The sequence below is a fragment of the Electrona antarctica genome, assembly GCF_951216825.1.
Source record: "Electrona antarctica genome assembly, chromosome: 4".
In the NCBI taxonomy this organism is placed as follows: domain Eukaryota; kingdom Metazoa; phylum Chordata; class Actinopteri; order Myctophiformes; family Myctophidae; genus Electrona; species Electrona antarctica.
Window position 1 is genome coordinate 52,725,552 of NC_136809.1, and position 26,502 is coordinate 52,752,053.

General features: G+C 45.9%; 1 protein-coding gene across 1 annotated transcript in view; it reads right to left on the bottom strand.

Moving 5' to 3' along the window:
- The window catches only part of LOC306922124 (neurotrypsin-like), a gene marked incomplete at its 3' end in the record, with an annotated part of 48,895 nt that extends 23,277 nt beyond the window's left edge, over nucleotides 1–25,618 (bottom strand). Inside the window, exons 1-7 of the mRNA XM_079499520.1 lie at nucleotides 25,086–25,618; nucleotides 20,794–20,932; nucleotides 16,468–16,640; nucleotides 15,323–15,473; nucleotides 14,479–14,657; nucleotides 11,154–11,295; nucleotides 9,896–10,173 (exon numbers count right to left, since the gene is read on the bottom strand). Of these exons, the coding sequence (XP_079355646.1) occupies nucleotides 9,896–10,173; nucleotides 11,154–11,295; nucleotides 14,479–14,657; nucleotides 15,323–15,473; nucleotides 16,468–16,640; nucleotides 20,794–20,932; nucleotides 25,086–25,461 (1,438 nt within the window). The 5' untranslated portion in view covers nucleotides 25,462–25,618. The remainder of the gene's footprint in view (nucleotides 1–9,895; nucleotides 10,174–11,153; nucleotides 11,296–14,478; nucleotides 14,658–15,322; nucleotides 15,474–16,467; nucleotides 16,641–20,793; nucleotides 20,933–25,085) is intronic.
- Nucleotides 25,619–26,502: the final 884 nt, after the last annotated feature.

Below are 26,502 nucleotides of genomic sequence, written 5' to 3' on the forward strand. Positions count from 1 at the left end.
GACAAGATCACTGACACTAAAGTAAAACTGACCACATTTGCAATTAACCCATTTTGGACTGAGGTCGATAAAAAAAAAAAAAAAGGCTTCTAAATCTTAACATTTTTCTGGTGGTGCTCAACCTTTTTCATGTCAAGGACCCCCAGAATTATCTCTATTGGGCCACGGACCCCCATCTCAAAATATGTAGTTCCAGGGACCCCCCAAGAAACCAATATTTTAGTTAAAAACGTTTGCTCTGAAATATATATTCAAAGATTTGTGCCACATTTTCACGATTTTTCAAAAATAGCAGATCTACAAGCTCATAGCGTGCCACTCGGTGGCGCGCTATGAGCTTGTAGATAGTGATTATTATTTAAGTTAAGTTTTGCCATAACCATTTATTTTTGCAGGTAGATTTAGGGTATGGCCATGACAGCAATTGTAGGAAAAAAGATGTATAATATTAATCATATTTGGATATTTGGTATTAGTTTTTTTTTGGCCAACTGATTCCTATATTCGGTATTCGGTTTCGGCCAAGAATTTCGCTTTTCCCCCATATATGGGGACTAGGTTGGCGGAGGGTGTGTAGAGCCCACATTAGATAATTGACACAGGGGTGAAAAATGGGTTACAAAATCGTGGGATGAAAAAATATATTAAAAAAACAGAAAAAACAATATAGAACTCTCCTCTAGCTTCTATGAGGCTTGACAAGCAGACACAGGAAAATAAAAGACTATATATGATTGGCAGACGGCAGCATAGGAGAGAAAATGAATCCTTGGTGTGTGTGTGTGTAAACACATGGAAAACTCATTAGCCGTTCAGCAAGATGAGAGAGGTTTCTGTGTCTGGGGGTGCCTGTTTCTGTGCCTGTGTCTGGCGTGCCGTGCCTGCCTGTAAGCAGAAACCAATGATGATGGATCTTAATCATAACGCCGGATGATGTTATATGAGCCATCTCGGGATGCATAACTTTAGAGAGAGAGAGAGAGAGAGAGAGAGAGAGAGAGAGAGAGAGAGGAGAGAGAGAGAGAGAGAGAGAGAGAGAGAGAGAGAGAGAGAGAGAGAGAGAGAGAGAGAGAGAGAGAGAGAGAGAGAGAGAGAGAGAGAGAGAGAGAGAGAGAGAGAGAGAGAGAGAGAGAGAGAGAGAGAGAGAGAGGATTAATGATCTTTTCATATCAACAGGCGATTAAGTGTTTCACTTCCTGAACAGCCCGACCCCCCCCATCCCTACACACACAAACCCACACACACCTGCAGGCATGCACGCACCACACGCAGGCAGGCCTCAGTCAGGCACGTGCACTGAGCTGGTGAGCTGCCTGATTATGTGTATGGGAAGAGGCAGGTGTTTGAGTTACTTCCTTTGCATGAAACCCGAACACCTTTGACCTGTATGTAACTCGACATAGCCTGTGCGTGCGTGCGTGCGTGCGTGCGTGCGTGCGTGCGTGCGTGCGTGCGTGCGTGCGTGCGTGCGTGCGTGCGTGCGTGCGTGCGTGCGTGCGTGCGTGCGTGCATATTTCTTTGCATGTCAGTCTGTGTGTCTGCAGGCTGCGTATGTATGTATGCAACAACAACATGTCGAAGTGTCCTACTGAGCAAGACTCTGAACGTCTGATTTCTCCCGATGTGCAGGTTGGTGCCTTGCATGATGTATGAATGCAAGTGAGAGTGGGTGAAAGTAATGTAAACTTCTAGATCTAGATTGCACGTTTGGATATAAGCACTATATAAATGCACAATTGACATGGAGTGTCAATGTAATGAGCATGACTTGAACAGTTATCGTGTAGGCCAAGGGTTGTCTAACCTTAAGGACCCCCGGTTCAGCATGCATTATTGGGTAATGCATGCTGAAGTCACCCACCGACTGACAGGGGTCCATTTGGTTCCCATCTATCATTCTTTTAGCATTCTTCTCAACTCCCTCAATGACTGTTTAGAACCTACTGTGAGGTAATGACATCGTGGAACTGCATGTAAAGATAATGAGACAATGGGCTCTATTTTCGTCACCGCTAAACCCCCCTTCTTTGCCCTTTTTGACTATTTTGCTAAACATTTTTGAATAGTTAAAATGGCCAGTCTATACAAGCTCACAACGTGTCAATGTAGATTGGCTAGTTGAACTATTCAAAAATGTTTTTCAAAATAGTAAAAAAAAAAAAAAAAGGGCAAAGACGTTTAGGGATAAGGGGTTTAGCGGTGACGAAAATGGAGCCCAATGTGTGATGTATGTCTCTGGGAGTGAATGAGAGACGTCACATATGGACAGGTGGGAAGCTAGCCTGGATCCAGCCTCAAAGACCCCGCCCACTCTCTGAGTGGACTCCGTCTCTTGGTCTGGTGTTGCACTGGGAACCTATCATTTCTCTGGTACAAAAATGTATTATCCAATGAGAATTGGTGGTGGGGGTGGGTCTAACAAACAACCAATCAGCGCCAAGTCCCGTTTTCAGAGTCATCACGCAGCGCAACACACAGAGGAAGGAGGGAAAAACAACACCAATGGCTACTGGTTGAGGGAAATTCTAATCCCCTCCCACTTGAAATCGCTCAGACAGGAGACAATGTCGGCTGCAATGTCAGACTGAAGCTTCAAGAAAGCTACAGTATGATAATCAGGCTAGTGGGAAGCCACATCGTGAACGAATCCTTATTTCAAGCTGCAACCGAGAACTCATTTTAACTGTATGTACTGTAATAGCACATCATTTTTGACCAGTCTGTTGGGTAGACTCTACTTAAATGAAGGAACATCACGTGACTGAAGTGGATATACCTTTTGTAAGAGTCATAACACAGGCCAGGGATGACGTGCACACATAGGCCTCACTCACACTGTTGCAACATGCATACAACATGTGTCTTGTGTCTTGTCCGTGTTTAATGGCCGCCCCCCAATGCATTTCCAATGGAAGTCACATGGTTTGACCAAACATTTTTGTTTGATGCGGGGGAGGGGGGCACAACACAGCCATCAAACAAAAATGTTTGGTCAAACCAAGTGACTTCCATTGGAAATGCATTGGGGGGCGGCCATTAAACACGGACAAGACAAATGTTGTATGCATGTTGCAACAGTGTGAGTGAGGCCATATACATCAAAGGGGGCTTCAGCCCCTGCCCTTTTACCTGTCTGTAAAGCCCGGGTGGAAGTCCTCTCCAGACCATGAATGCATTTACTACATGGTGAAAGAAATGCAACTATTAAAAAAAAAAAATAGCATGAGTTTCAGAACAAAAAAAAAGAACTAACTTTGACTCAACGAAACCAACAGTGCTGAGTAAATCAAAAGGTATCTGAGCAAAAAGACTGAACTCTCCAGATCTTGGAACACGGTCATTTTGCGTTGAAAGAATGTTTAGAAATCCATGTCATCTCCAGTAGCCAACGAGTTCGGGGTCGCGCCCCGGGAAAATAGCAGATCTACAAGCTCTCGACGCGTCGCAGAGCGGCGCGTTGAGAGCCTATTTTCTTGAGAGCTATTTTCTTCCAAAAGTGCCCTCTTTCTTTTACGGAATTTCACCCCCCTGCCCTCTGTATCACCCTCGGCCCTCTGTATCACCCTCGGCCCTCTGTATCACCCTCGGCACGTCCCTGACACGGGAAATCTGAGATCCCATCGTCAAGAAATAAAGGAAAAACAGCGCCCCGCTCTTTTCCTTTGAGTTGAGATGCGAGTCAACAGTCGAGTGTAACACGACGGGAGACACAGAGAAAGCCTGAGGTGATGTTAGAGCCATTTTCTATTCATGACTATTTTCTTGTATTCTATTGGTAAGGGCATTTTATCAGGTATTTGACCAATCTGGGAACTAAATCGTTACCAAGAAATGTCTTCACCAATGTGTACTAAAAGTGTTTTTTGTGCAAAACGAATGGATTCAGAATCATGAAAACCCCCTAGTTTCATATGTCACATGCTACTTAAAGAATGATTCAATTTTGACTTTTTTTTGGCCTTATATAGGATGTCAATGGTATGATCACATATTATGCTAATAACTCAAATTTACACCTTTAGAAACATATTGCTGAAGACATGTCTTGGTAACGATTTAGTTCAGATATTTTCATATGTTTCTCTTACTATATCACTGCCTGAATTGTATATTTTCTTGATTATTTAATTATGCTATGAATTTGATGGGTTGAATGGAGGTTTCCCCTCCCCTTTTGAGAAATGATTTGTAGGTGCAGGGCACCTTATGAAGCAAAGCAAAGCAAAGTTCTTTGTTTACCCAGGGAAGTGGACTAAGCTCGAGATGCTTGTTTACAGCCACACCCTGCTCATAGAACATTTCATGGTAGGGGTTCAATGCCTTGCTCAAGGGCACTTCAGCGGTGGTGATTTGAACGTGCCGGTCCGGGGATTCGAACTGGCGACCTTCCGGTATCAAGACCGCTCCGCAAACCGTTCGGCCACCGCTGCCCACATGACAGATATGTGACTCCCCTGCTGGGAGATAGGATGTGAAACATACATGGAAGCAGTCACAGTTTGTTGACCGCGCTCATACAGGCTCCTTTTAGTTTTATTAGAATACCTTAAGTTTAAGTTTATATGTGACCCGACGCAACTTTCTGATCTATGTGAGTGATTGTATTAACAAGAATAGACGAGGCGGCGCGAGTGTACATCAAACAATAGACTGCAACACCACCCCGACCAACGGTATGTTATATTTATAGTTGCTTGAAAGAAAGGCCACGATAGGTGATGTGGGAACGTTTAACAGCGCGGAAACACAAACACTATAGTCTCTGGTTTTAAAAGAGAATGGTACGGGACGTGTGACACACACACAGACGTCACACCTCCCCGACGTTATGGCCTCTCGCACGCACACACTGAATTGTTAGCAAACAGAGAGAGAACCGAGAGTGTGTGTGTGTGTGTGTGTGTGTGTGTGTGTGTGTGTGTGTGTGTGTGTGTGTGTGTGTGTGTGTGTGTGTGTGTGTGTGTGTGTGTGTGTGTGTGTGTGTGTGTGTGTGTGTGTGTGTGTGTGTGTGTGTGTGTGTGTGCGCGCACACGCGGGTGCATGTGTTCATGAGGGGGAGAGAGAGAGAGAGAGAGAGGGAAATGTCAAAGCATTGGCTAGCTTATCTGCTTTTCCAAGAGCAGATAAACCAATTTGCTGGTGGTATGCTTACAGAGGGCACGCACGCACGCACGCACGCACGCACGCACGCACAGACAGAAACGGACACGGACAAACGCCCTATACTTTGCTCTCATAGCTTGCCAAGCAGGCCTCAACGCATTTAATCAAACCGCTATTTCAGTGTGGGATGTTGGCAAAGTGGAAGATGTCTCTTGACTCTTTCAACACCAAAAAAACAACAAAACATGAATTTATTATCGGGGATTGAAAACCTTAAACTTTGGACAACCTGCACTGGAGCAATCTATCCCACACGGGGCCCCGCTCTGACATCATTGTATTATGTGCGTTATGCACAATTTGACACAAATCTGCTGCTAATATTTTCCACCACCAATAGGGTGTTATTATCTGTGCATATTCCTACAATATGCACATATTACTGGGGATAGACTTATATCAGTCCTATCTATTCCTAGATCAGTTCATAATAGACCTGAGGCAGATAAAAAAAAAAAAAACGGCTTCTAAAATCGTAACAGTTTTCTGTAAAAGCTATGTTTCTATGTCAGCGTTGCACAACCTTTTTCATGTTAAGGACCCCCAGAATTATCTGTATTTGACTGCTGATGGGGGTATCTGAAAATATGTTGTTCCAGGGACCCCCCGGAAACAAAGATTTGAGTTAAAAAAAACTTTCGCTCTGAAAGAATATATATTCAAAGACTTGCGTCACATTTTCACGTTTAAAAAAAAAAAAAAGCAGATCTACAAGCTCATAGCGCGGCACTCGGTGCCGCGCTATGAGCTTGTAGATCTGCTTTTTTTCAATAGCTAAAGTATGACATAATGCTTAAAACACCAAAAGGGGTTCCCGTCCTGAATGGGTTGAAGTCTATTTATATGCTGTTTTTTATTGGCGATAGAATGCACGCGATACATACTCCTCTATTTCCAGCTACTGGTGACCAGTATCTTTTATTAGGGCCTTCAAATACAGTACTTAGACGGAAGGCAATTGACTTTTTTTTACCAATAAAATAATATTAAAGAAACTGTTAAAGGACCACTTCACCACTTTTCAACCTATCTTCATATAATAGGTCCTCACTAATAATCATGATAAAATGGCATGATTTTTTTCTACTCAGTCTGTGTCTCATAGGAGGGCTGTGGGCAGTTTAGAAACCGTCCTCCAGTGACATCATCATTAGGCAGATTTTTTTTTTTACAAAAATGTTTAGATTTTCATTATGAGAACGATGGCTTCCATTTTTGCATTGCAACTTTTCAGGACTAGAAAGCCTGCCGTTTCTATTAGCTTGTATTCCCCATCGATGATGTCACTGGAGGACGGTTTCTGAACTGCCCACAGCCCTCCTATGAGACACAGACCGAGTAGAAATTAATTGCACCATTTTTTCATGATTATTAGTGAGGACCAATTATATGAAGATAGGTTGAAAAGTGGTGAAGTGGTCCTTTAACTGGTTAATGTGTACAGTCACTTTAAAGGCGTAATTTTGTTTACCTGGACGGCGCTGGTTGGCAGGCATCAACTACACTTTTTTTTTTGTATACACTTTTAGACCCACATGTTTGTGCCAGCATGGATTATTACATATATTTCTTGATCGCCTCCTTGTCTTGATTGTTTAAACATGACGTCATGGGCCGCTATGCTCCATAATGGACTTGTTAAGCCCAAAACGTATTGATAACGGGTACTCAATGAGCTTGTTATCGGGGTTTTTCGGGTATCGGGTAAAAGTATAGGCTGAAGCCGGAGCTTTTATTGCCTATGCTTTTTAAACATATCTAATTTTTTAACCCATTTAGGCCTGTCTTCAAAATCCTGACAGTTTTCTGAAAAACCTTATGTTTCTGTATCAGTGGTGCTCAATATTTCATCTCAAGGACCCCAAACATTATATGTAATATGCTTCCGCCCCCCCCCGCATCTGAAAATATGTTGTTCCAGGGACCCCCCCAGAAGCAAAGATTTGAGTTAAGATGTTCACATATATAATATATATTCAAAGATTTGAGGCACATTTTCACGATTTTTCAAAAATGGCAGACCTACAAGTTCATAGCGCGGCACTCGGTGCCGTGCTATGAACTTGTAGATCTGCTATTTTTCAATAGCTAAATTATAACAATGTTTAAAACACCAAAAGGGGTTCCCGCCCCTTGGTTAATAAACAAAACGTAGTGACACATTGTCAAGCAAGAAAATCCAAGCAAAGCTTGGTATTCGCATGCACTATTAAAACAATTAAAAATTAAAAATTAAAAAAATAGCAAGAGTTTCAGAACAAAACCAAAAAACTAACTTTGACTCAACGAAACCAACAGTGCTGAGTAAATCAAAAGGTATCTGAGGAAAAAGACTGACCCAGGAACAGAAAGCAAAGAGAACTATTATTTTATGTCACTTTTCTCCCACCAATTACCTGTATTTTCGTTTCATCCTTTACTGTGACGTTGCTACGACAACTGAACCCCCCCCCCCCCCCCCCCCTGGATCAATACAGGTCTAACTATCCATCTGTACATTAGGGCAATAAAAAATGACAATAAAAAACAAAACGACACCTGAGGGTTACGAGCACCGCGGACCCACTATCAACTGTTCCTTGGAACGCTGTCCAGTCTAGTCTCATGGCACACTAAAGCTGTCTGGAGGGTTGTAGACTTTAGGCCGTGATTTAATAGTCCTACTATACACATCCATCCCTTCCCCCCCAATGCATGTCTGTCTGTCGGAGAGCAGATCTAAAGCGCTAACAGGTCTCTCTGTGTCTCTCATTAGGAAGAGTTAAGGAGGCGCACTTCTCCATAAATCGGATCCTTTGTTCTGCAGTGTAGCGGCGTGGCATGATGCCAAGTTCCTGGGATTTTCTAAACCGATGTAGGTGAGCTGAGGGGGCCTCGAGGGAGAGAGAGAGAGAGGGAGAGAGGGAGAGCGCCGGCACTAGTGAGGCTTATTGCTGCCACCGCCACAGACAGGTTAAATCATCAGGATTCTGCAGACTGCCATGCAGTCGAGGCAGGATAAGCTGCCGCCTGGCAGCTGGGCCTATTAAAGCTCGCATGGCTTAACCACTTGAGCCCTGTATATATGTTGTCGACGGCAGAGTATATCAAATATGGAAAATAGCTGACAAAAGTATAGTATAGTAAAGTATAGAATAGATAAGCTAAAAATAGATAAGCAAATAGATAGCTAATAGATAAGCAAAAGTATAGTAATAGATACTTTATGTATGAACCTTAAATGAACATTCATTCCTTGTTATTTTTCTTCTTTTTTATATTCATTTTAACTGTTACAGTATGTTTCTTGGACTGGCTATTTGTAAGGTTTGTAATGTTAATGATGCTGCTTTGTACTGAACCTAGATCTTGTACGGTTTTGAAAAACAAATAAAAAAAATTGAATTATAAAAAAAGTAATAGATACTTTATAGACATTTTTGATTTATTATTATACTTTTTTTTCTCCTATAATGTATTTTTAAATGTTTTTTGTGTGGCTTTCGCCTTTATTTTATTTTTTTATGGAGGGACAGACAGTAGGCTGACAGGAAATGGGGAGAGAGATGGGTGCAGTAAAGACATGCAGTGAAGGCCGTCGGGATCGGGAGTCGAACCCGCGGCACACTGCCAGACTGGATTGCCAGCCAAGGTGCCTGGACCACTGAGCCATGGCCCAGGCCTTTCTCCTATAATGTGTACACAATGTACAAAATAAGGATGGCCGGGTTTGGAAGTGAAAGGAAATGAAATCCAATTCAAGCTTCATCATCTTGCCTCACAGGGATCGTTTCCCTTGCGGTAGGTAATCATCGGGGCTCTGGTTTGTTCCAGTTCACATTTATTTTCAGATGGTGGATTGATTGCTATAACACTGCCCTTCCTCATGTCATGGCTATACTGAAAGAACATGAAATCAACCAACTGCTTCCTCATTTCCTCGTTTGTCTCGTTCCTTCCTTCCTGCAGGCCATGTGTGCTGTGTGGGCTGAAGGAATCCTGTGGTCTTGTTATGGCACGCCATAAAATCCTCAGTCCCAAGTTTCCGGGGGCCAATATTTTTACGCTCTCTCTCGGACTTAAATGAACAACTGAGGGTTTTTTACTGGGTCGTCGGGGTTTGGGGAGTCTCTCACTGTGACTGTTTCATCAGCATTCCTGGCACACTAAGGTCTGTGGTGGATTGTGTGCGTGCGTGCGTGCGTGCGTGCGTGCGTGCGTGCGTGCGTGCGTGCGTGCGTATATGCGTGTGTGTGGTAAATGGTGCATTTATATAGCGCCTTTATCCAAGGCGCTTTACATAGATTGTGCATTACATTCACCCATTCATACACCGATTGCGGCGGAAGCCATGCAAGGTACCAACCAGCACATCGGGAGCAATTTGGGGTTCAGTGTCTTGCCCAAGGACACTTCGACATGTAGACAGGAGGAGCCGGGATTCGAACCGCCGACCCATGGATCATTGGATGACCTGCTCTACCTCCTGAGCCACAGTCGCCCTGTGCGTGTGTGTGCGTATGCGCATATGCGTGTGTGTACTTTCGCTGTTCTTCCAACCCCGACATGTGGCACAGCACATTTCCTGGTACGTTGCTATAGCAACCTGCCCGCCATAGAGATACACACACACACACCCCGACCCATAGACAAAAGGTGAGAGCCTGCCTGGCATCTAATCTCTCTCTACTTCAAGGGTATAGGAAATAAATAAAAGGGTGTAGTCAGATGTTATCGTGTGAGTGAGTCTTACTGCTGGGAAGGTGCTGTCCCGCGCGCTCTGGGCTGCAGGCGACGCTCACGTCTTCCTGGTGCGTGCAGTCGTGGCGTAGCCGGTCGCTCCTGGTGCACAGCAGCAGGCCGGGTTCCTTCCCCGTACAGCGCACACCGTCCAGCAGGACGGGCCTCGACTCCGAGCCCTGGCCCTGCAACCGAGGGACCGGTGGGACGGGCCCCGTCGAGCCCTGGCCCTGCAACCGAGGGACCGGCGTCATGTCGGAGGACGCCTCGGGACGAACGCGTCTACCTGACCTGGAATAAATGGGCAGACTTTGTCAGATCTTGTCATAATTAGCCCATTTAGGTCTGACGTCGAAATAAATTAAAAAGTCTTCTGAAAGAATATAATATTCAAAGATTCGTGCCACATTTTCACGATTTTTCAAAAATAGCAGACCTACAAGCTCGTAGCGCGCCACTCGGTGGCGCGCTATGAGCTTGTAGATCTGCTATTTTTCAATAGCTAAAGTATAACATCATGCTTAGTTAAAACACCAAAACGGGTTCCCGTCCAGAATGGGTTAGGGATGTGCCGATGAGACATTTTGGCCGATATCGATATCCGATATAATTAATTGCTGTTATGGCCGAGAACCGATATTACCGATGTCGATATATGATCTCATTCTGTATTGAAAAATTATAATAATTGTGTCCGTATACTGACAAATACATGTAACAGGTTATCTGCACTGCAGGCTTATAGGCAAGTCAGATTTAACTTTAATACCTTATATTTAATATTGTGAGCTTGTAGATCTGTTCAAGCTGTTACTTTGGGCTTGTTTATCTGTAAAGAGTAAAGACAGACCGATTAATCGGACCGATTGATTAATCGAAGCGATGCCGATTAATCTAAACAACTAGAATCGACCGATACCGATGTGTTTGTAGATTAATCTCCCATCACTAGTCATAATGCATCATCATCGCATTCGGGCCAATGGCAATTTGCGTCCTCACTTTTTTTATCCTCAATATGTACTTTGCTGAAGCCAATCAAATCATCGCTATAATTCACATAAACACACACAGCTGTGGCCATATATATGAGGGGCTAGCGGCCCTTAAAAGGTGGTACAATCTTCGCTCAGTTTAGCACCATTCTCCCCTAAAACCGCCGTCCAATAACAGTCAAATCTATGGCTCTGTGTTTGAGAGGCAGCCTACGGTGTAAAATGTATATGAACGCTTCATTGTGGCTGTGTGAATGAATGACGTTGTGCCATTACCGGTATCCAAGTTGTCGGCAAACCACCTGCGTGTTGGAGTCGGACCAGTCGCGGTCACACACGGTCCCCCACTGCCCGCGGTAGAAGACCTCCACGCGGCCCTCGTGGCTGCCTGCGCCTCCCGTCAACCTCAGGGCACCGTCTGAGGAGAGACAGAGAAGCCGGATTTATACGGAGTTGTGTGGCCAATTAACCTGACTCGAGGCGGGATCAAGGCAGCACTGTGTATGCCTTGATCCCGCCTCTAGCTGCCACTGATTGGCCAGGCCGTTTTGTGGCCGGAGCATCAAGTCTGCCTGAGAGTTCCCCAGATGGGAGCAGGAGGGGGGGAACCCAGTGTACTCTCTGCTGCCCCATCTGGCGGAGTCAGGTTAACGGCCAATGTCGCACAAAGGAAAATATCATATCTACAAACTCCCAATAGAGCGCCGAAGTCCTGACGTCACTCGCTCATCCCCTGGTTCATGGAAGTTTTTCCTCTATGGAGAATATCTTCCATATCATCTTAAAATCGTCTCGTATAAGAATTGTGGTCCAAAAATAAACAAGCTGTCTCTGCATCGTTTACGACCGTCATTAACTCATATTGGATACAGTCTGTTTCTAGCGAAAATGTAACCAATTCAGCAGCAGTAACATTAGCGTTTTCTCACAGTCAGTTGATTCTTCACATCCATACGAGTGAAACGGCCGGGATGATCTGCTTATTTTTCAATCACAGTTCTTGTATGAGGCAATCTAAATGCAAATAAAAGGTACATGAACCCGTGGACTTGGCGCCCTCTACCGATATTGACGTCAGACTTCGGTGCTGTATGCGTCAGGATTTTCTCTTCTATACACTCTCTGCCTTAGGTTGTAACAAGGCTTTTCTCTTCTATACACTCTCTGCCTTAGGTTGTAACAAGGCTTTTCTCTTCTATACACTCTCTGCCTTAGGTTGTAACAAGGCTTTTCTCTTCTATACACTCTCTGCCTTAGGTTGTAACAAGGCTTTTCTCTTCTATACACTCTCTGCCTTAGGTTGTAACAAGGCTTTTCTCTTCTATACACTCTCTGCCTTAGGTTGTGACAAGGCTTTTCTCTTCTATACACTCTCTGCCTTAGGTTGTGACAAGGCTTTTCTCTTCAATACACTCTCTGCCTTAGGTTTGACAAGGCTTTTCGCTTCTATACACTCTCTGCTAAAGTTCTCAAACTCTGCCCGAACCCGACCCGACGTTTTCGGGCCGGGCCGGGCCCAAAATAATATGCTAATTAGTCGGGCCGGGCCGAGCCTCGGGCTCTGTGATTTTCCACGATTTCGTTATTTTTTCTTTCTTTTAGTTATTATAATAAAAATAGCAATTCTGTTATTTGTGTAATGTGATTGTGTATACATGTATGTATTTATTATGAAGAGGGCTGCGCTAGGCGATTCACTTGTGACAGGAGGACTGGAGGCGGGGGTCGCATCGCACTGGCATTTCAGACTCAGATGCCTCGTAGGCTCGCCACTCGTACACACATGTCAAACCACGTGACTTCCATTGGAAAAGCATTGAGCCTGAGGCGGCCATGAAACACAGACAGAACAGATCATGTCCGTCCGGCATGTGTGTACGAGGCCAGAGCAACATGCAGCCTGCCCCGCAGTCCTGCACTGCGCACAGGCAGTACAGTAGAGAGAACAGTGAACGGTTACCGCTGGTTACCGCTGGTTTCCCTCTGGTTTGCACACCAAACGAGCTACTAACCACCAGTTAACTTGCCAAGTTGCCATATGCTTAAATATTTTATAAAATCAATCGGATTACCACAGCTGAAGAAGCGCCAGGTTTTCGTCATGTTGCACTGAGTCTCGTTAACCCAGCTGGCTGCGATGAATAAAACCTAATTATTAATCAACGTCACCAAACGATCCATGGTGATATAACTTAAACGCTACACGTAAAGCAACTTCACTTCAGAGGAAACTAAGGGAGGGAGCTGCAGCTGCTATTCGTGTTTACTCACCAGTCACCACCACCACGGCACCACCACTTATATGGAATCCATTAGAATGATTGGAAATGGAAGTTATGGAACATTAATAGCCTATTCTAACGTGAGTTACATACATCCTTTATTTCGATAAATCCGTTGATCTCCGTTCTCACTTTCACACTGAAACACGGCGCTGCTGCGCCGCAATTTAGTGCTGCCTTTTTTTCTCTTTTTTTTCTGTCGGGCTTTTGTCGGGCTTCGGGCTTAAAATTATGGTAATTTGTAGGGTCGGGCCGAGCCTCGGGTCGACCCAGTTAGGGTAGGGTCGGGCCGGGCTAACATTTTTGGGCCCGTTGAGAACTTTACTCTCTGCCTTAGGTTGTAACAAGGCTTTTCTCTTCTATACACTCTCTGCCTTACAGGTTGTGACAAGGCTTTTCTCTTTTCAGATGAGTAAAGGGCCTTGCAAACGGGAAGCGAGGAACGCAGGTGTTGTTGCCTGGATCAACACAGGTCTCCTCCAGGTCTGCTCAAGAGGGGGCGCATCAACGCAAGCGTAAAAAAAAAAGCTAAACAGTATCCAGGTCTGGTGAGTCGCGGGCGTGTGCACGAAACGAGCACGCGCGCAACAAATTCGACTTCTCCGAGCAAAAAAGCAGGTCTCATTGAAAATTGAACTATAGGCACGTTTTATCGCTCCCTACAGAAATCCCTGGATGGGTGCTACACCAGAATGTTACGTCTGGCCCAGGCGGTGGCGTAACCGTCTGGGCACCCGACTGGTAATCCAGTCGCAGTGTGCCGCGGGTTCGACTCCCGAGCCCGACACGGCCTTTACTGCATGTCTTCCCCATCTCTCTCCCGTTTCCTGTCAGCCTACTGTCTGTCCCTTCAAAAACCAATAAAAGGCGTAAGCCGCAAAAAAATATCTTAAAAAAGAAAAAGAAAAAAGAATGTTACGTCTGGTACTTAACACCAACAGGGACGAGCACATCACCAACAAGCGTCTGTACGGGGCATTACCAAGTGTAACAGAGAAGATAGCAGTAAGGAGGATGAGACTATAGCTGGCCACTGCCACCGACACCAAGAACTCCCGGCCAAAAAGCTTGTACTGTGGGAACCGACACACGGGCATCGATCGAGAGGACGTCCCACACCTACCTACGTGGACATACTAAAGAAAGATACTGGCGCGGAAAGCACAAAGGAGCTGGTCAGATGTATGGAGAACCGAGATGACTGGAAACGCCGATGGAAGGCTCGTCTGAGGACGACGTAGAGAGAGATTGCAAGGCCCTTAAGGCTGGGACAGAGGCTAGACACGCCCTAAAACTGTAGCATTTCTCAGACGTATTACCTGTGAGTGGAGTACAGGACACGGCGGCGTCCTCAGAGTGAAGACAGTTGTGCTCCCCCCAGGCGTTCTTGGCACACTGTTCCAGAGAGAGCTCGTTTCCCGTGCAACGCACCTCGTCCAGCCACACCGGACCCGAGCCCTCGCCGAAACGGGCCTGACCCCACGCTCTGGCCACACCGCTGCGAGGGAGACCACCAGAATTCGGTTAGTTATAGTATCAAACGAGTGCAATGTTTTTTTTCCTCTATACATTCTAGACATTCCGCTTGCCTGATTTGTTCAAATGTAAAGTCACTTGATTTATTATTTAATGTGACAAATATACGGTAACGCAATTCCAAATATTTTCCATCTCTGTTTGCCCTTCCTGCTCTCTCTCTCTCTCTCTCTCTCTCTCTCTCTCACACACACACACACACACACACACACACACACACACACACACACACACACACACACACACACGATTGTCTCCAAAGAGTTCGATTTTGCTAAGCGTGCATATCTTTGTGGCACAATCCCATCCAGGAACAATAACCCTGATTCAGTGGCTGACCCCCAGATGTTCTTTATACTGCTCCACTATCTCTAGGTTTCCGAACGGAAAGAATACTTCACATTCCTCTGGATAGAGAGAGAGAGAGAGAGAGAGAGGACACCCACATCGACTCATCTGTTCATCATGCTTCTCACTTCCTTCTTTGTAAGTCATTCGTGACTTGTGAGGGAGTTCATTACTTGATGTAGTGAAGATCAAAGTGTGTGTGCGTGCGTACATGCTTCCGTGCGTGCGTGCGTACATGCTTCCGTGCGTGCGTGCGTGCGTGTCCCTGCATTCCCTCACCTCAGTCCCAGCTGTCTGCAGACCACCTCTGCGTCATGGTCGTCCCACTGGTCATCGCAGACGGACCCCCACTGGCCCCCGTGGAACACCTCCACCCTGCCCTCTGACACGGACCCTCCTCCCGCCAGACGCACAGGCAGCACTGTGACTGCTGTCTCCAGCACGCACGCACGCACGCACGCACGCGCACACACACACACACACACACACACACACACACACACACACACACACACACACGGGCTGATGAAATTATTGTTCAAACGTTTATTCTATGTGAAACGAATGTGATTTAACCCATTTTGACCTGAGATCAGATTCTAAAAATGTCTTCTACATCCTGACAGTCTTCTGAAAAAGCTATGTTTCTATGTCAGTCGTTCTTCGATTTTTCAAAAATAGCAGACCTACAAGCTCGTAGCGCGCCACTCGGTGGCGCGCTATGAGCTTGTAGATCTGCTATTTTTTGAATAGCTAAAGCATAACATAATGCTAACACAATGGACATACTGTACACATACATATTTTGACTAAGCTTCCACCCTGCATATACTCGTGCTGCATATATACATGAACACACATTTGCCAGAATGTCAAAAGAGAGATTTCCATTTCACGTAAACGTAATGGGACAATATAGTAATGCACGATTAACACGGCCCAGCCACATATAAGTCCCCTAAACCTCATATCGGTTTTAACCAGCCACGTAGTCAGTTGACAACGCGCGTATAGCCGTGATCAAGCGCACAGAATGCAGCCCACAGAGATCTTGGGCGGCAGCTGGCTCAGGGGTAGAGTCTCCGGATGGAAACCGCAAGGTCGCCAGTTCGAACCCGGGCTCCCCCAGAGTTAGTGTCGAAGTGTCCTTGAGCAAGACTCTGAACCCCTGATTGCTCCCGATGTGCTGGTTGGTACCTTGCATGGTTTCCGCCGCCATCGGTGTATGAATGGGTGAATGTAATGCACAATCTATGTAAAGCGCCTTGGATAAAGACGCTATATAAATGCACCATTTACCATTTTCAATGCTCTGATTAAACCTGTTTTTTGTCCCTTTCGACGCATTGATGGCATTCGAAACGGGTGGCCCGACAGTGACAGTGTCAGGGGGAGATAAGGACTGCAGAAGACATAGGCTTTACCTTGCTGCTGGGCGCAGGTGACGGCCGCAGCCAGAGGGCACTCGCCTCCATTCCAGGACGTCTTGGGACACTGAAGCAGGTCAAGCTCTTCACCTCGGCAATCGACTGTCCTCCAGTGGAGCTTGGACATGCTAAGGCGCGACAGGGGGGACGAGCGCGCACGACCTGAGAATCTGGGAAAAGGGGAGTATAGCGTGTGAAAACGTGTACGTCACCAAGAGGGCGGCGTCTGAAAAGCTAGGGACGGCCCTCTCGTGGGCATTCAATTATAGCCCACATCACTCAGAATAGAGTGACGGTGGTATGTTTTTGTAAATATTGAGCTCGTTCTTGGCGACAACATAGTGAACCAACACCAGGATGGATAGAAAGAACGTCGGGCCCAAATACATTACAAGGACAAGGAAAATGTTGTGAACAAACACGGCTGTGCTTAGATACTTTGTTGAACGTTATGTCTCTGTGCCATGTGCCGTACAGCCGAGATCCAAGCCATTCTACGTCTTTTTGTAAACTCGTCAATCTGGGTTCCTTGATGCTGTCTCCATGCTGGAAAGCTGAAAATCTAATTCCGTTTTCTGGCTCATTCCCTCTACGTGACCTGCTGTGGCACTTATTTACTGAGCAAGTCTGCACCATTGTGAGGTCAGTTTAAAAAAAGAACGTATACAAGCACACTGGATTGTCGCTCAATGTAAACAAACTAGACAAGCCAACAAGTATGGCGGCCGCTACCACGTGACACATATGTTGACGCCCCCTCCAGGAGATTTTGGTACACACTATAGGAACATGGCTTGTTCTTAGACTTAAAGGAGCATTCAGTGATTTGGGTGATTTGGAAACCCCCCCCGGTCTGCCCCGGTAACAAGATGTGCATATGCACGCACTACAGTGGAGGGGACACGCACCAGGCCAACAGCACACACACAAGGCCCGCCCCCGCTCGATCATGATTGGCGGAAGGACCCTCTCTATCCTGATTGGATGAAGGCTGGGCCACCTAGCCAAAAAGGAAGGTTTTTTGACCCCAGGGGTTAACTGGGGACAGGGAGGAACTCCTTATATGGTCAGCACACTCTATAGTAAGGAGGATTATCACAACAAAACTAAAAAATAAGTGATATTTGAATTAAGTGAAATCACTGAATATACCTTTAATTTAGACCAATAGGTTTAGATTTTTAGTTATTCTATGGATTTATAGTCTGTTATACATTTGTTGCATGCTACTTCGTGTTCAAAAGTAGGTAGCAAACTCATTGTTATAAATGGAGCTCATAGCTGAAGTTCAAGAGCAGGATCTCACCTCCAATCCGCAGCTACCTCCTATCAAGCCACCTCCAATCCGCAGCTACCTCCTATCAAGCCACCTCCAATCAGGTCACCTCCACCCGTCTATAAGAGCCCATCCAACCCACGGTTCTCCCTCTGTTCTCGCTTTCATGACATCCCTCCCCCCCCCCCACCCCCCACCCTAATTCTCATCCTATACTCTCTTTAACCTCTCCTTTTTACAGGTCCCTAAAGGGGGGGTTAGTTGCAGTGGTGGTGTTTTTGGCAGCAAGATTTCAGTCGACTAAATCTACAGTTGATTTAGTCGACTAAAATGTATTTTGGCGGGCCTTGATGCCGTCGTAATGACTGTTTTTACACTTGCTGAAAATAGCGGATCTACAAGCCTGCGACACATAGATCGACTATTTTCAGCATGCAACCAAGTGTAAAATGACTTATACTGGATCTCTTGTCCACTAGTAGGCCTACCTTCCTAACATTTTAGTCTAGTTTTTATTTGTTGACCAAATTGTCAGTATATTTAGTCATAGTTTTAGTCATCATGGCTTAGTTTTTATTTCGTTTTTGTCCGTGAAAAAAGGTAGTCGACGAACATTTTTCCTCATAGATTTAGTCGACGAAAACAACACTGGTTCGTTGTGCCCTGCAGGAGCACGGCGGATCCCCGAAGCCTCCCCACCTCGGCTTAAATGACCAGCTGGATGTGTTTCTGTTCATTATTTGTTTCGTTAATCATTTCATGCATTCTTCTTTTCATTAATAAATGTTGTTACTGTAAACGTCTTTATTTGGTGGTGTGGTCCTTGATCGTGAATCATGTTTACAAGAAAATACATATGAACACAAACAGTTTCCAAGAGACCTGACATCTTGTCAACTGGACTCATAGCTTAAATAGAACTATAAGAAGAAAAGGCTATAATAGTTTTTGCATTCTAAAGGCCCGGAGCCATATGTCAATAATCTACCATCCTGGGGTCAATGCGGTCAGCGGTTTCACAGCCAATAAGTGTCAATAAATGCCTATTTGAAACTCACCTCCATTGCCCTTGACAATTCCGACATCTGTGCCCTGGCCGGCCCCCCTTCCTTCCCACTGTGTGTGTGTGCGTGCGTGCGTGCGTGCGTGCATGCGTGCGTGCGTGCGTGCGTGCGTGCGTGCGTGCGTGCGCACGCGTTGTCTATTTGATGTCACTATTTCAACGTGTAAAGGATATTCCTATACTCTTTACTGAAATTACTGACCACACCCCTTCTTCACATAAATATATATCACACCAGAGAATATTCTTCCTGAAAAACATGAGCTCATCATGTTAGTCAAGAGCAGCAGACCACGCATGCACCGTCCGTGAGTGATACAGGACAGACACAGCCACACAGTCACAGATTAAAATGGTGTGCGTGCGTGCGTGCGTGCGTGTGTGTGTGGTGGGGTAAATAGCTGCACGCTGCTATTTAAATACCCCTGGGGAATGGGGGTTGGAATGCCAGGGTCACACGAGAGCATCATACAATGACTGTTTGTGAGAAGAGAGGAAACGGAAATAATTTAAAGAAAAGGAAAGGAAAGGAAACAGAAAAGAAAAAGACTTGCTAATTGCTAATGAACCATGCTTAATTTACATGAAAGAGGAATAAGCAAATGTTGTCATAACTTTGTGTGCAGTTTTTTTGCATATCTATTTTTTGTGTATTTTGTATTCATCGCAAATAAGTCATCAGTTTGTATCTGTTCACAATGTACATTGGCGGGATATTTTTGTTTCGTCGTTCATACCCCTATTAATTAACATGGGAGTGGAAAAATATGCTGGCTTCATGTGTTGATTTATTTATTGGAAATCAATTAAAAACCCCAAAAAGAAACCGATAATGGCACTGCATCAAAGAGGCTGCAGCAGATGGTGTAATTGTCACTTCTGAAATGTGCAGATAACCCGGTACAGTTTACACTTGTACTGTATGTTGGTTTGTTTACTGTTGAGTGAGAAAACAATGTTGCACTTGAAAATAATTTGGGGACTCACATGTTGAGAACCACTGTCCAAATGGCTAAAATATGTGATTAATCGTGATTCAAATAATTCATCACAATTAACATAACGGTGAGTTAATCGCGATTAAATTAGTTAACTCGGACGTACTGTACTGTACTGTACTGTACTGTACTGTACTGTACTGTACTGTACTGTACTGTACTGTACTGTACTGTACTGTACTGATGAATGAGGCCACGATATGTAAACAAGCCCCTGGGGCTTTTTGTGTTGTTCTGCACATAACCTTTGCCTGCATGTACTACCACACCTGCAAAGTATTATTCAATCAATCAAACCATCAAAACATGCTCTGAAAATGCTGCTGCGCGTGTGTGCATGCAGCCTTCAACAATGTCACTCAAACATCCTCCACAGTAAAGAGAGCATGTCTAAGTGCGTGCCAATCTGTTTTTCTTTACATCCATCATGCGTGTCACTGTGTTTTTTGTATGTTCACATCATACAAGTAGCCTAAGGTTCTGTGTGTGTGTGTGTGTGTGTGTGTGTGTGTGTGTGTGTGTGTGTGTGTGTGTGTGTGTGTGCGCGTGCGTGCGTGTGTGCGTGCGTGCGTGCGTGCGTGCGCGCGCGCGCGCGGCGTGCGCGCGTGACGCCCGGGATTTGAACTCCCGTGTGAAAGTCCAGTATCTTCTACCAAATTCCAGTGGTTTTCAACCCTTTTCACGTCAAGGCCCATTATTTGTTCTGCATTTGAGCCACGGAACCACCGTTTGATTACATTTAGCCTCTCAGACCCAAAACGTAAAATATGTTGTCGTTGGATAACATTTTGTCCACAATTCCACGCTGTATTGATGTTGGTACCATTGGTCGAAAAGTGGGCAGAGCAACGTCTCCCGAAAAGATACAAATAATTCATATCTTTGGGCGATAACGGGCGATTGGGCGACGTGTCAGTGTCAGTCGATGCTCGCCCACTGTTAAAACGTACAAACGTGTGTGTGTGTGTGTGTGCGTGCGCTCTCACCCCTGTCCCAGCTGTCTGCAGACCACGGTGGCGTCTTCATCACCCCAGCCGTCGCTGCACACGGACCCCCACGCTCCCCCGAGATAGACCTCCACCCGTCCGTCCAACTTCGATCGCCCGCCCTGCAGACGCACTGACCCTGACAGGGGCCAGGAGACGTGGAGAGAGAGAGAGAGAGAAAATGGAATAACGAATAATATCCGTTATTTTATTTAAATAGTATTTACATTGCTCATAGTCATAGCACACTTTTAGGTGCTTTGAAGTTGCTGTGGGCTTGGTAACTATTACTAAATATTACATATTTATATATTACATTACATGCGTGCGTGCATCTGTGCGTGCGTGCGTGCATCTGTGCGTGCGCGCGCGTGAGAGAAAGGGAGTGTGTTGGAGGCAGAAAGACAACAGGCCTCGTATAGTGTAAATCCTTCGTAAACCTGATTGCCTGGGGGAAGTATAGCTTTTTCTGAGCCTATATACTGTACTGCGTGTGGATGCAGAACCACTTGCCATGCAGTGGGGGCGTCTGGCGGGCCTCCGATAGTCCTACAGGCTTTACTGAACAGCATCCCTTGGCTCGTATATTATGTCCTGCATGGAGGGGAAGCAGCCTCACATCGACCGATGCGCTGGTCTGGGCTTGAGTGAAAGAGGTGTTTGTTGAGGTCTCTCCTTTCGGCCTCCTGTCGACCCCCATTGAGCTCCGTTGTCTCGTCGACGTTGAGAGACAGCTAGGGACGTTCTCCTGGCACGGCACCGCGACTTCTCTCCCGTAGGATGTCTTGTCGTTGTCGGTGACAACAAGTAAGTAAGTAAGTAGTAGCCTTGCCGAGCCATGAGGCCCATAGGGCAGGAGCCTATCTCCTGTTTCTGTAGCGTGAGGCAGCTTGATGTACAAGTACACCCCCTGGACATGACGCTAGTATGTCGCAGGGACTTACCCCCAATTCAACCCTTGATGCTGAGTGTCAAGCAGGGAGGCACTGGGTCCCATTTTTTAGAGTCTTTGGTATGACCCGGCCGGGGATTGAACCCCGACCTCCCAGTCACAGGGCGGACACTCTAACCACAAGGCCACTGAGCTGGTGACAACAAGGCCTGTGTCATCCGTGTGAACTTGACCACTACGTTGGTTGGAGGTGTGTGTGTGTGTGTGGCCCATGCAGTCATATAGGAATAGAGGAGGGGGCTCGATCGGCTCGCAGTGCAGGGGCACTTCTGTGTTGAGGGTCGGCGGAGCAGGGAGCCCATCCTCACCACCACCTAGCGCTGATTCAACTTAAAGGTCCAGGATCCAGGCAGCTGCACGTCCTGCATGGGCACGCATCTTTCTTGAGCTTTGTGTGTATAGAGACCGGAGGGGACTATTAAGAGTTGGAGGATTTGCTGTAGTTTATAAGCAGCATTCTCACACACTGTGTAGAACAGTGGTGGGCAACTGGCGGCCCGGGGGCCACATGCGGCCCCCACCTTCACTTAATGTGGCCCTCAGGTTAATGTCAGAATACTGATATGTTGGTTTCAGCTGTTACAATTCCACAACATGCAAACATGACCCTATACTTACTAAATTTGTAGCTCATTGCTCAACACAAGTATAATTAAAGGCATTTGAAATTACATAAAAATGTAAATTTTCAGGATTCCAATTCAAAAATAGGAAAAAAGAATTCAAGATTTAAATTCGAATATAGCAAAAATAGCCGATCTACAAGCTCAAAACGCGTCGCAGCGCGACGCGTTTTGTGCTTGTAGATCGGCTATTTTTGCTACGACAGTAATATATGGCCATAGGGAGTGAGTGTGGAAATATAGTGGCCCACTCCATCGTCAAAGTTGCCCACCCCTGGTGTAGAAGAACACTTGTTCTCCGGGTGGGCGAGGGCACTGGCGCTGTGCCAGTGAGCAAATTGGTGTGGGTGGTATTATCAGCGCCTCCTTGACATGCATGGGCGGCGGTGGATCAGGGGTAGAGTGGTCGGATGGGAACCGCAAGGTTCCCAGTTCGAACCCGGGCTCCCCCAGAGTTAGTGTCGAAGTGTCCTTGAGCAAGACTCTGAACCCCTAATTGCTCCCGATGTGCAGGTTGGTGCCTTGCATGGTCTCCTCCGCCATCGGTGGATGAACGTGTGTGTGTGAATGTAATGCACAATCTATGTAAAGCGCCTTGGATAAAGACGCTATATAAATAAACCATTCTCCATGCTTCACAAAGCATTACAAAACGACGAGGTTTGGAAAATCTAAATATACAGAACATTATATCCTACAAACTATCTCTCTCTCGCACGCACGCACGCACGCACGCACGCACGCACGCACGCACGCACGCACGCACGCACGCACACACACACACACACACACACACACACACACACACACACACACACACACACACACACACACACACACACGTACTGTGTAGGCAAAACAAGCAGAATACTAGCTGGCACTCACAGACAGATCCATCATCCATCAGGGTGGTTGGTTCGCCTCTTAACTAAGCCATCATCAGCGTCACATCTCTCTGTGAGTCACTGCTGGTATTTATTTATTGTGTTTGTTTTGGCTCAGCCTTGCACCTGAGACCGTTTAAAGGTCAACACTATTCTATGATTTATCTTAAGCCCATGAGTACTAGACCAATGCACACTTAAATAAACTGATAAATAAAGCGATTTATCTGTCGGCATAAAAGAAATAATGTGTTTTGTGTGTGTGTGTGTGTGTGTGTGTGTGTGTGTGTGTGTGTATGTGTGTGCGCGTACGCGTGCGCGTGCGTGTGCGTGTGTGTGCGCTTGCGTGCACTTGCGTGCACTTGCGTGCACTTGCCTCTGTAGGCTATAATTATGTGTTTTCACTCTCAAGGAAGCTATATCCCAGCCAGGAGTAACGTGTTTTTTAAGATAATCAGTCTTCCTTGATTGTAGAGATGCATTTGAGAATCTTTCTCACGATGTCATGATCAGGTCACTTAATTTTAGAGATGCAATTGGGACTCTTTGTCATGATGTCATGATCAGGTCACTTAATTTTAGAGATGCAATTGGGACTCTTTGTCATGATGTCAAGGTCAGGTCACTGAGGAAATAAAACAAGCTCAAGTGTACATTGACATAGTGAAAGAAGACATTTTTACGGTGAGTCCTCCATCCCGGTAATCTGTGGAAAACAGCTGACAGTGGTTCCCAAACCTTTTCATGTTAAGGACCCCCAAATTGACACTATTTGAAAAGATATGCCAGGGACCCCCATGAGAGAAGATTTTTACGGCTCTAGCAGTGATTCTCAACCAGTTTAATTTCAAGGACCCCCCGGTTTGACATGCTTTTAGGCTACGGAACCCCCATTTAATGGCATTTCTATCTCTGAGACCCCAATTTATATTGTAAAATCAATGTTAATTTAACTCAGAGTGTACAAATGGGTCCATTTGTACACTCTCAGAGTTACAGACCCATAAGGGTCCATTTGGTTCCAAACTATCATTTAGCTGGGTACCCCCTGGAACTCCCTCAAGGACCCCTGGGGGTCCCCGGACCCCACTTTGGGAACCACTGACTTAAGAAACTAAAGACAGGCATTAAAACTGGCTGCCCATGGAGCGCAATACATTTCATAATTGCTTTTAAAGGACTGGGACAAACACTGTTCTATAAGCCCATATGTACTACACAAATGCACACAAGTGTCTGATAAATAAATCTGTCAGCATATCAAAAATAATGTATTTTCTGTGTGTATATGCATTTGCGTGCGTGAGTCTGTATGTACAGTGTTTGCACAAATGTCTGTTTCTCATGAAGGAAGCTATAATATCCCAGCCATGACTCAGAGGAGTATCAGGCCTAAACCTGTTTTATTTTTAGGTGTTTTCTTTTAATCTTTTTCCTTGTTGTGTGGTAATGACTTATCGTCACCGCAGTGATAACATATCAGGGTGGAGTTACTTCCTTGTTGTGGATCATCACACCTCTTTGTCTTACTTGTCTCTGCAGCTGTGAATCATACCTGTCTAGCAGGCCATATAGGCAAATACCTCTGTGCTCATTAGAAGACCAAATTATGTGCTTGGACTTGCCATCTGCATAGACCACACTGCACTACATGTGTGTGTACACATGCCCTGGCTGGAACACTGCAGGTAGGGTAGCCTATAGCCTATCTTGGTGTACCGGTATATTGGTGCTACTAGTAGGCTACAACAAAGTTGTGTGTGCGCACAAACGCGCGCACGCGCGTTATTAATATATCATAAATGATGTGTGCAAAGCAATCATCATTCATACCTTGTTTGCAATCGCAATATCCCCAGTCCACCCTCCTCCCCGCTTTGCTGCTCCTGAAGAAGCACCAGGGTCGGATCCTGCCGTCCGGGTTGCGACAGTGGTTGTGCCCGCCTCCCAGCCCTTTCCCCGGGTAGCGCTCCTCGCCGAAGCCGGCCACCTCGCTCCAGTTCATGCACCGAGCGCCCGACTCGGTGACGTCTATCGCGCCCTGGTAGAAACCCTCTCCTCTCCCGCGGCGGCTCTGGACGCAGTCGGTGAACGGGAGGATGAACGAGGAGGAGGAGGCGACATGATGATGGTCGCTGCTCATGGAAGAACAACAGCCATCAACAACAGACAACAAGATCACGGCGCTCAGAGTTAGAAATAACCCCATGATTGTTGTTTTAGCCTGTGTCTCTCACGCATCTGGACAATAATAATAGCCTAAAAAGATCAGTATATACGCTGAGAGAGGTCTCTCCTACTGTATCAGCCTGTTGGTCAGTCAGGCACCCTCCTCATCGCGCCTGCTGTGGGACGGGAGGATCGAAGCCAGGGTTAGTTTGGAAGGAACGAGAGAAAGAGAGAGAGAGAGACGCGGATCAATGAAAGTGCTGTACTACTGCGTGCAGTGCAGTCAGTGCGCCCCCCTGGCTGCAGCCTCCACTCAATGGATTCCCATGGGAGTCAACGGGGACCCACACACGCGGATTCGGACACTGTCTGTTTATGGAGCATAATTATTTGCTTATGCTCCAACTTCCTCCAAGCAAAATATACTTCACTGCGGTCTGGTCTCCGATCGAGGCAACCGAACTAACTCGGTGGGAATTCACATGGGGATTTGGGGATTCAAAATACAATTGATTATTAAATATTGATACGCAAAATGAATGCAGGTGACGTGATTATGTTATTTATTTTGCGTACAGTCAGTAGGCCTATATACTAGGCTACGACTCACTCACTCATGACTCATGACTCATGCACCTGAGGTTCACGCACGCATACGTGCGCGCGCGCACACACACACGCGCGCGCACACGCACACACGCAACCACATTGTCCGTTCATCTGATGGACTAGGCTATAATTCATAAGATATAACAACTTGACCGACCTAGATCAATCGACTAAAAATAATAAAAGACTGATCAATCCGTTTGCTATTATTATTTTTAATATAATTGTATTATGCAGTGCTTAGTTATATATGACACAGACAGACACACACGCGCACACACACACACACACACACACACACACACACACACACACACACACACACTCACACACTCTCTCTCTCGCTCTCTCTCTCACTCTCTCTCTCACACACACACACACACACACACACACACACACACACACACACGCACACACACGCACGCGCGAACATGCACACAAGACAGCTCCCCTAGCGACTGTAAACAAATAT